General features: G+C 40.7%; 1 protein-coding gene across 1 annotated transcript; it reads left to right on the forward strand.

Annotated features, from left to right (window-relative positions):
* Window positions 1-5,268: 5,268 nt before the first annotated feature.
* myl7 (myosin, light chain 7, regulatory) lies at window positions 5,269-10,928 on the forward strand. The gene is made up of 7 exons (XM_034169478.1): window positions 5,269-5,332; window positions 5,530-5,631; window positions 9,336-9,411; window positions 9,561-9,665; window positions 9,757-9,835; window positions 9,918-9,966; window positions 10,690-10,928. The coding sequence occupies exons 1-7, from the start codon at window positions 5,330-5,332 to the stop codon at window positions 10,792-10,794; spliced, it is 519 nt and encodes a 172-aa protein (XP_034025369.1). The 5' UTR covers window positions 5,269-5,329; the 3' UTR covers window positions 10,795-10,928.
* Window positions 10,929-11,397: the final 469 nt, after the last annotated feature.

An 11,397-nucleotide genomic window follows, 5' to 3' on the forward strand; every position in this document is an offset into this window, starting at 1 on the left:
CAACCAACATCTTTTGCAACATTGCATGATGATTTACCCTCTTTTAAGAGTTTGATAATCCTCTCCTTTGTTTCAATTGACATCTCTTGTGTTGGAACCATGATTCATGTCAGTCCACTTGGTGCAACAGCTCTCCAAGGTGTGATCACTCCTTTTTAGATGCAGACTAACGAGCAGATCTGATTTGACGCAGGTGTTAGTTTTGGGGATGAAAATTTACAGGGTGATTCCATAATTTATTCCTCAGAATTGAGTGAGTCCATATTTTTTTTCCCTCTGCTTGGTCTAAAAAAGTAAGCGTTACTGACTGCCAAAATTGTTTATCCTGATTTCTTATAGTGTTTCTTAAAGCCAGAAAGTTGCCATTTGAAATGACTTTGTTGTGTGGGCCGCTGAAGAGGAGGTACTGCTGGCCCACCACCACAAGATGGCGCCCTGCTTGAAGTGCGGGCTTCAAGTACGAGAGGGCGTCGGAGCGACCAGGAGTGACAGCTGTCACTCATCATCCATACCAGCTGTCACTCATCCACTACTCATCACCACCACCATAAAGGCCGGACTGCAACTCCACCTCCCCGCCGAGAAATCAGCTACCAATCAGGTAATTTCTCTGCTGACTCAAACCGTTGAGTGATAATCTGAACTTCTTTTGCAGCCGTTATCCTGTGGTGTTCGTCCTTATCTGTGGGATTGGCGTTTGGTGTGACAGCGACGGCTGCCTCACACCACAAAAACCAGATAAGTGGTTTAAACAGGAGCTGCACGAGTGTGTGATTGGAGGTGGAGGTTCTCCCTCCTTTACTGAACACTGACTGTGGGATTACTGAGTGTGCGAACTCACACTCATCTGGACTGTCTCTGTTCTCTGCCAGCAGTACCGGGTCTGACTGCTGAAGACAGCGGCCACCTGGGGCGCAGGGCTTGGCGGCTCCGGTGTTCTTCAGCTCCGTTGGTGGTGGAAGCTGTGTGGGGATCCAGCTCTTCTCTCTCCAGGCGTCTTCTATCGTCGAGCCTGCCCACACGTCACCTGGTGTATGATTGACAGTCCACCATATTGTTATTGTCTGTACGTCGTTGTGCGATTCACAACATTAAATTGTTACTTTTGGCTTATCCATTGTCCGTTCATTACCGCCCCCTGTTGTGGGTCCGTGTCACGTCACTTTCACAACAGACTTTAGTTTTGTGTCATGTCTGTGATCTGCTTTTTTTCTACAAAATTAAACAACTGAATGAACATCCTCTGAGGCCGGTGATTCCATAATTATTGCCAGGGGTTGTATTCCTATGATATGGTATTGCATTAGCACGGAGCGACAATTAATAAATTTTGTCAAAAAAATCTGGTTCATCTTCTGTGATTTTTATTAATTCATTTTCAGAGTACAGTGGTCCCTCACTATAACGCGGTTCACCTTTCGCGAGTTTCGCAGATTTTTTTAGTGCAATTTTGCATGCTTTTTTTTAAACGGCGCATTGTGTTCTGTGTCCTTATCAGGCGGGCCGGTCGCGGCACCGGTCGGCATCACCGTGATTGCTCTCATTGCCTCCGATGCGCTTTCTGCGAGCTCGGTAAATGCAGCAGCGGGTCACCTCCTTCTGTCTGCTGTGCGGAATTGCGTCAAATCTGGCAACAGGTCCAGAGACTATGTTTGCTGTTTTGATGCGGATGTTGACCGCAGCCGCAGAGCTCCGTGGCCACCGAGAGAGGACTTGGATTCTTTGCGGGTCCCTCATCCGTACCTCGGGAGGCAGTGAGCGAAGGGACAGCACGTGCATTGTGTTCTGTGTGTGTCTGTTTATAATCTTCTCACGCAGAAGAAAAAAGAGTGTGTTTACACAGGAGAGAAAAGTGAGAAAATGTCAATGCCTGTTTGAGAAAAGTGTATAAAGTGTGCAATGAGGGGTTTTACAGCCTTAAAACATCTATAATTCCAAAGAATAGCGCTGACAACTTTGCGGATTTCGTTTATCGCGGGTTATTTTTAGAACGTAACTCCCACGATAAACGAGGGACCACATTTTTGTCAAATAAATAGTCTTCTGCGGGCCCTCATCACAATGCCAATAACAACATGCACTGTCGAACGGCTGTTTTCTACGGAAGCTCTGAGCTTCTGAGCCAAGCCCTAATATATATTTGTCTCAGTATCATGTAATTACGTGAAAAGTTTCATGTTATAATGTGATATTTATCATGTTATAACGTGATACTTATCACGTTATTTCGTGATATGAAATTATCATGTTATTTCATGATGCGGTATTTTCACGTTATAACAAGAAATTATCATGTTATTTCGTGATATGAAATTATCACGTTATTCCGAGATATGCAACTATCACGGTATTCTGAGATAAGAAATTATCACGTTATTCTGAGATATACAACTATCACGTTATTTCGTGTTAAGCATTTATCATGTTATTTCATGATATGTAGGCTATTCAGCACTTCAACACTTCCCAGGTTCAGTCAAGGAACATGGCTCGTCTACATGACTTCATTCAGTTCTATTTCAAGCTTGGTTTAAGGCATGGTGACATTCTACAGTTGTTGAGCACTGTAGATGGTATTGTTGTCAGTATGCGTAGTCTCCAAAGGATTTTGAAAAGCATGGGGTTGTACCGAAGAAAGAATGAAGATGACGTGACATGAAAGGGAGGTGCGCTAGTAGACTGGCTTGGCTGTGTATCAAAGTAAAACCATATTGATGTTTTCACGTTATAACGTAAAAATATCATGAAATAACGTGAGAAATGTTTATCACAAAATAACATGATAATTTCATGATTCGAAATAACGTGATAATTTCATGTTATGAAATAACGTGATAGATTCATATCTCGGAATAACGTGATAATTTCTTATCACGTAATAACATCATTTCACAATGAAACGTGAAAATACCATATCATGAAATAACATGATAGTTGTGCATCACGAAATAACGTGATAGATAGCACTTTATAACGTAATAAATATCACGTTATAACATGAAACCTTTCACGTTATTACGTTACTGAGTCAAATTATATTTATATGGCTGGCAGCTCCACGTCGCCGTAGTTTTCTACTGTTAAATGGATAAAAACGTCCACCAGAACATCCATGTTGACTCACAGACTGAATGCACTCTCCGTGCTTTCCCTTGAAAGAGAACTGACCGAATCGTTGGACTATGATGATGTGATAAGAGAGTTCAACAAAAACCCTGTCGTCTCCTGCTGTAACACGCATTAAAAGGATTCGTCAAATGTAAGTGTGAGATCATTAATTACTTTTTTCTTCTAAATAGGCCTAATTGTTAATATTATTGCAACTATCATGTTGGTGTCCATTCTGATGGTTTTTAATTTGGCCGCTGAGCCATGGTTTCCATTGTTTATCAATTTCATAATTTGGCCGCCAAGCTAACCTGTTTTCATGTTGCGGATATATTTTGAATTTTTATTTTAAAGGACTTTACATGACTAAGTGTTGCGTTGCTGCTTGCATTGTCCATGGGGTGCTTGTGTCTGACACTTTGCGTCTGTGTAACTGTGCACACAGCGTCTGTGCAGTTGGCTGAGATGTGTTCATCATTAAACTTGGAATTCATTTTTGAAACAGTGCCTTATTTAAATACCTATTGATGTTTTGGGTTTAGGCCGAGTCAAGTAGGCTACCAGACTTGCACTGAATGTGTGTATGTGTGTGTGTGTGTGTGTGTGTGTGTGTGTGTGTGTGTGTGTGTGTGTGTGTGTGTGTGTGTGTGTGTGTGTGTGGCGCTGCACTGCAGCGTGCATTATCCATGAAGAGTGCTTTTGTCTGATGTGTCGCGTCTGTGTGCTCACTTTGCCAGTGCTGTAGGCTAAGTGATAACGTTGCTTGCGATGTCCAAAGGAGGCATACTTTTTCAAACGGTGTATTATAATACCTACACCTTACCTACAACCCCAAAGGTTGGGCCCGTCTGATTTTTTCTGGGCCCACCCATTTTATGATTTCTGCCTACGCCCCTGAATGGACTAGCGACTTATCCAGGGTGGGCTGGTATAAACTTCCAAAATCTTTTCTGAGATAAGCAGAAGAAACCATATGCACAGGAAACTTACATGTACCGATAATCCTGTCCCCATATTTCAATATATCAGTGCTGGATGTGGAGAGCAGTTAGTCAGCTGCTTCTGTAGCAGCTCTGAGTTTAAACAAACAGTTTTCATTTACTGTCTGTGTCTCACAGCGTGGTGGCGATGCAGTGAACAAGAGGAGCACATCTGCACTGAGTTTTAAAAACATATTTATGCTTTGTTTTCGTTCAAAGTCTATGTGTGTCTTCTGGATGTGTTAGCACGGCCAAAACAGCAGCAGCTTAAAAACAGGTCAGGACCTGCAGCAAGTAAAAAAAAAAAAAAAAAAACCTAACACCTTGTTTGTGTGTTTGTTTTTCTACATACACCCAAAGTCTCTTTCTGACAATGGTACAAAATAAAAGCATAGATAAAATCTTCTTACCTGTCAATCAGGTCACGCTTTCCACATAAATACACAAACTCTTCATTCTTCTTGTTCTCAGACTGTGCAGGCCAGGAGCGTATCCAAACAGAAAGATGACGGAATATATAGCTTTATTTTATATATATATATATATATATATACACAAAAGTTGTAACAATTATTGAAATGTGTAAAATTAAATGACAAGAAATTAACCTCCTCTCTTTTATTAGTGGAAAAAGTCACCAACTGAAAAATTTGAAGTCTTCAGACTCGTGACACTAATTAATACATTTTGTCACAGTATTGAAGAAGAAAGTAGGATTATTATTATGTTATTTAACAAATTAAATAAGTAATTTCTTGTCAGACGTTTGCCAAGCTTCATTCGGCATCTTTGCATCTGATGTCAACTCTGAACGCATTGATGCCTCACATTCCCCCATACACACACACACACACACACACACACACACACACACACACACACACACACACACACACACACACACACACACACACACACACACACACACACACACCGGTGTCTCTGTGCTGCCACGGGTTAAAGCCCTTGCTCAAGAGCACCTTAAATGATTTAGACTGTGTAACGTCAGTGGTCACTTTCGTCTCTTCAGAGCCTCTCTGGTCAGCATATCTCTGTTTTCCAGCTCTGAGGCATCCTTCACCTCTTATCAGCACTCTGTAGTGACAGAAAGCAGCCACATCCATGTAAGGGACTGAGCTGTCCTTCACGGACTATTATAGGAGAGCAGCAGATAAGACGGGCCACACATAAACCCACCTCACCACCACAGCCAGTCTGACAGTCAGCACACCTCCACGGGCATGGTGAGTCAGTCAGAAGAACTCATTTCTAAAAGCTGGGTCATTATGTGACTTTTTGTAAGTGTGTGTGTGTGTGTGTGTGTGTGTGTGTGTGTGTGTGCGCGCGCGCTCGTGCGCACACGTGCATGTGAACTTGCTCATATTAGGATTTGGGTTTGGCACCTGTGTTGTCTTAGCAGACTTTGTGTTCACCCTTTCAGGCCAGTAAGAAGGCATCCAATAAGAGACAAAGGGGAGGACAGAAAGCGTCCTCCAATGTCTTCTCCATGTTTGAGCAGTCACAGATACAGGAGTTCAAGGAGGTACAATGCCACACATGGTCACACTTTGACTGTTTAATTACTGTATGAACACCAGGCATCCATTAGTGTCTGTTTTCAGTCAAAACAAGAGGTTAATTTTCAATAAATATGTCTTCATTTCTTGACACAAAGGTCCGCTAAGGTTACTAAAATGGACAAGTGCATAGCAAAACTATCTCTAGTGTTGGTTTGCCTTTACTGCTTTAACGTAAATTGTGAAATCTCACTTTGATACTTTTTAATCATAATATGGCACCAATGGTATATTTTTAACAGATAATTCGAATTCTTGACTCTTGGATTTTGGTGGCCACCACAAGCTCATTTTGAGCTCCATGTACAACTCCAATTCCAATGAAGTTTTGCAAGTCCTCTTCAACCTATATTCAACTGAATACACCACAAAGACAAGATATTTCATTTTCAAACTGGTAAACTATTGTTTTTGTGCAAATATTTGCTCATTTTGAAATGGATGCCTGCAACATATTTCAAAAAACTTGGGACGGGGCATCAAAAGACTGGGAAAGTTGATGAATGCTCAAAGAACACCTAACTGGAAACAGGTGCAGCCATTCACAAGCAAAGACAGGGTGAGGATCATCACTTTGTGAACAACTGCATGAAAAAATAGTCCAACAGTTTAAGAACAATGTTTCTCAATGTTCAATTGCAAGGAATGTAGGGATTCCATCATCTACAGTCCATAATGTAATCAGAAGATTCAGAGAATCTGGAGAACTTTCTACACATAAGCAGCAAGGCCGAAAACCAACATTGAATGCCCATGACCTTCGATCCCTCAGGCAGCCCTGCATTAAAAACCAACATCATTGTGTAAAGGATCTTACCACGTGGGATCAGGAACACTTCAGAAAACCATTGTCAGTTAATCCAGTTCGTCACTACACCTACAAGTGCAAGTTAAAACTTTACCATGCAAAGTGAAAGCTATATATCAACAACATCCAGAAACGCCGCCGCCTTCTCTGGGTCCGAGTTCATTTGAAATGGACAGACGCAAAGTGGAAAAGTGTGTTGTGGTCTGATGAGTCCACATTTCAAATTGTTTTTGGAAATCATAGACGTTGTGTCCTCCAGACAAAAGGAAAAAGACCATCCAAATTGTTACCAGTGCAAAATTCAAAAGCCAGCATCTGTGATGGTATGGGGGTGTGTTAGTGCCCATGGCATGGGCAACTTACACATCTGTGATGGCACCATCAATGCTGAAAGGTACATCCAGGTTTTTGAGCAACACATGCTGCCATCCAAGCAACGTCTTTTTCAGGATGTCCCTGCTTATTTCAGCAAGACAATGCCAAGCCACATTCTGCACGTGTTACAACAGCATGGCTTTGTAGTAAAAACCTGTGGGTACTAGACTGGCCTGCCTGCAGTCCAGACCTGTCGCCCATTGAAAATGTGTTATTATGAAGCACAAATTACGACAACAAAGATCCCAGACTGTTGAACAACTGAAGTCGTACATCAAACAAGAATGGGAAAGAATTCCACCTACAAAGCTTCAACAATTAGTGTCCTCAGTTCCCAAATGCTTATTGAGTGTTGTTAGAAGGAAAGGTGATGTAACACAGTGGTAAACATACCAGTGTCCCAGCTTTTTTGAAACATGTTGCAGGCATCCATTTCAAAATGAGCAAATATTTGCACAAAAACAATAAATTTTAGCAGTTTGAACATTAAATATCTTGTCTTTGTGGTGTATTCAGTTGAATGTAGGTTGAAGAAGGTCTCCTGTCCTATGCACCAACAGCATTTCCTATATATTCATTTTGTGAATTGTTTCTGTGAATTGTTCTGTAATTTATGTTTGTAGCATGGCCCAAGCAGAGGGTCACCCCTTTGAGTCTGGTCTGCTTGAGATTTCTTCCTCAGAGGGAGTTTTTCCTTACCACTGTTGCTCTGGGGGTTAGTAAGGTTAGACCCTAATTGTGTGAAGCGCCTTGAGGTAACTCTGTTGTGATTTGGTGCTATATAAATAAAAATAAACTGAAATTGAAAAAAAATTGAAGAGGATTTGCAAATCATTGTATTCTGTTTTTATTTACATTTTACACAATGTCCCACCTTCATTGGAATTGGGGTTGCAATTCCAAATGTATTTATTTCATAGCTTCCAAAGTTATTCGGATTTGGGGTTGTACAATTTCATCTGAATGTGGGCTAATTTCATATTCACCTCATTTTCAATGGATGTCTTTGGTGTTGTCTCCTTTCCATACCACTGGGATGACTTTGTGTCAAACAGGGAGTTACTTAGGGAAACTAAAATGAGGAGTATGACATTCATGAGTGAATGTCAGCTATGATATTTTGGTCATGTAGGTCTTTTTCTCTGGGCATGACCCACCAGTAATTGCCCCATTGTTGAGGACTCCAGTGGCTGGAGAAGGTCAAAGGTATGACAATGTTTCACTTGACTGTGGCAGATAGATGGTTACTTTTGAGGAGTGGAACTGGACCAGTTGTTTTCTGGTGTGGTTGCCATCCAGGACCAATAGCAGTTCTGTGGTGTGGTGACTGTGGTGAGGTCAGACTTGACCTGATCTGACCTCTCACAAAAAATACCATTATTGGTGAAATTGATTTATTGAAAATCTGTACAGACATTTGGACCCACGCAATCTTAAATATTTCATTTTGATCAATATTAAAAATGCAAAAAATTACTGTGAAAATACGATTTTGTGATACTACTAGTTCTGCTACTATTGCTACTACTATTCAGTTCAGTTGATTTGTATAGTTGTCTCAAGGTGCTTCACAAGAGCAGGATCCAAAAGAGCAGACCCACCTCAGTTGGGTGACAATTCATTCTGACAATCACAAGACTATAGCATCAACAGAAAGCAATACAAAATACAACAGATCCGATTACAACTAACAGCAATGAAGTAAATATTTGTGAAAACAACAATAAATGAACAAAATACAATTCAAACAATTCAAACAAGGGCTTAAAAAACAAATCAAAACTAGAAGCACTCGGAGAGCGCAAACCTCCGCCAAGGCCATAGACTTGGCCACTGATGTCACATGGAATACCCTTTGGCAAAGAGACTTATTCCACATCATTTCATGCATCTACTGTCATGTTTCAGATTCAATGGTTAAACCCTTAGATCTTCAGCAAATGTATTTATAAAGAGAAATTGCATGAACTACACAAGTTTTTTATTTTTTATTTTCTAATAACAAGTTTATTCAATGAGGAGAACCAAACACTAAATTACTGTTGTGTCGTAGCTTAATTTTTTTTCAGCCTTTGTGAGCCGTCTTCATGAAGTTGAAATTGGCCCTATCCTGCAATGATAAAGAATCCTTTAAAAAATTACTGGATCCGGATCGTGTTCCAGATCATTACCAAAATTTAATGATTTCTAAGTTAGGCCAAGATACACCCCTGGTAAAAATTTCATTGAAATCCGTTGAGGATTTTTTTGAGTAATCCTGCTAACAAACCAACCAACCAACCAACAAACAAACGGACGTGACCGAAAACATAACCTCCTTGGCGGAGGTAACCACTAATGTATGAAATAGAAAACAGATAAGTCTTCAATCTAGATTTTTAAAAATGAGTCCACAATTGGCAAGCTATACTACTAATGCTACTACTGCTAGTATTACTACTACTAATAATAGTTTTATTTTATTTTATTTTGTGTTGTATCCTGCAGGCTTTTGGATGCATTGACCAAGACAGAGACGGTATCATCAAAAAACAAGACCTGAAGGAGACCTACGCTCAGCTAGGTGTTGCCTTTTTCTTTGATTCTTTTTCTTTTTCATTCCATTTATTTAACATATTGGCCATAAAATTAGTTTATACTCTTCTGATAAAAACAAATTATGATCACATTTGATAAATTTAGATAAAGTGATTTATCATCTGTGCACACCAGGAAAGCTTAATGTCAAAGATGAGGAGCTGGATGAGATGCTTAATGAGGGCAAGGGTCCCATTAACTTCACCGTGTTCCTCTCTCTATTTGGAGAGAAACTCAATGGTGAGAAATTTTGCAAAATGACCAAAGGAGGGGAAAAATGAAGATCAGTAATTTAGAAAGGGGCTGTTTTCATATGGGTGCTCTGTTGTAGGTACTGACCCTGAAGACACCATACTGGCTGCCTTCAAGCTTTTTGACCCTAATGGAACAGGTTTTGTCAATAAGGACGAGTAAGAAAACTGCGGCACATTTAGTGTTTGAGAGTCATCAAACAACCTTTTTAAACAGTTTTTTTCTGTTTCATCAATCAAGGTTTAAGCGGTTACTGATGAACCAGGCTGATAAATTCACAGCAGAGGAGGTTTGTGATTTATTTCTTTTATTTGTCCAGCTTGACATTTGCACATATTTGATCTACGCACTGGTACGCAATCTGCCGTGCCAGAGTAAACTCTTTGTAAACTCATTTTAAACTGTGCACAGCTGCGTGCAAGTGCGCAAAGAAAAATTTGAAACGTTGAAATTGAATGGCACGCATTAATTTTGTGAATTACATGTGAACATTGCGCAAACTACCAGCGTGTCACTGTGAGTCATTGCGTCGATTATGAGATAAATCTATAATAAATATAATTTTACAGATACTCATAAGAAGGCATGAAAATGCAACTGTTTTACCAAGCCATTGCAATATAAATATTACAAATAATTACCTTTTAGACAATTCCAAATGCATTCTCCACGTCATGAAGCGCACGAGAGAGAGAGAGAGAGAGAGAGAGAGAGAGAGAGAGAGAGAGAGAGAGAGAGAAAAGCTGCAGCTGTAGAAAATTCCTTTGTGATTCCAGGAGCAATTAGAGGTGGTTTCTTCAGCCAAACTCTGAGAGCAAATGATTAATCCACTACGAAATAATTATTTTATATAATGCAGCATCCAGCAGCACAAAGCAGAGCATCCAGTGGGACAAAACAGCATTGGCGCGACAAATTGCGCGGCAGTGCGGGGGTTAAGTGCATGCAAGTGTCAAGGTGGACCTTCTTTCCCCATTTCTGATCTGCTCAGCTCTTTTTGTGTTTTTGTCAGGTGGATCAGGCCTTCACCCTCGCCCCCATCGACCCAGCTGGTAACATTGACTACAAGTCACTATGCTACACCATCACACATGGAGACGAGAAGGAAGAATCTTAACAAGCACTGCAGCGTGGTGTTTATCAGCACCTATAAAATCATCCTACTGTCACCAGCTGTCATAAATAATGCATTTGTGGTTTAATTCAAAAGTAGTTCATGTCAAAATTTTGCATTTGAAAATAAAACATTTTCCTTTAGGCACACAATCATCTGTTATTTTTTTAGGGGATGTGATGGTCTAGACGAGAGGTTAAGCATTGGGCTTGAGACCAGAAGATCCTTGGTTTAAATCCCAGCCTGACCAGAAAATCACTAAGGGCCCTTGGGAAAGGTCCTGTGGCGGAGCGTCGCGTCGGCTGCGTCCCGACGCGCATTAAAAAAATCTCCTTTAACAGTGGAATATCCGGATAAAATGCTGAAACCGACTTCTTCTGAAACTTCTCTGTTCTCTCACGACGTCCTGGATCAATAGAACCTGAAATGTGGAGGTTTTCAGCTTGAACAGGCTGATGACGGCGGCTGAGAGCGCTGAGCGACGTCTCGCACCGTGGGAAGTCCTTAAAGCGACAGAATCACCTCAAAATCTCTCATCAGCCATTAAAATTTTCACTGAAAACCAGCTTAATTTTTCGAACCGTGTCCACTTCGATGTGTCTCACA

The sequence above is a fragment of the Thalassophryne amazonica genome, chromosome 5 (assembly GCF_902500255.1).
Source record: "Thalassophryne amazonica chromosome 5, fThaAma1.1, whole genome shotgun sequence".
Taxonomy (NCBI): Eukaryota; Metazoa; Chordata; class Actinopteri; order Batrachoidiformes; family Batrachoididae; genus Thalassophryne; species Thalassophryne amazonica.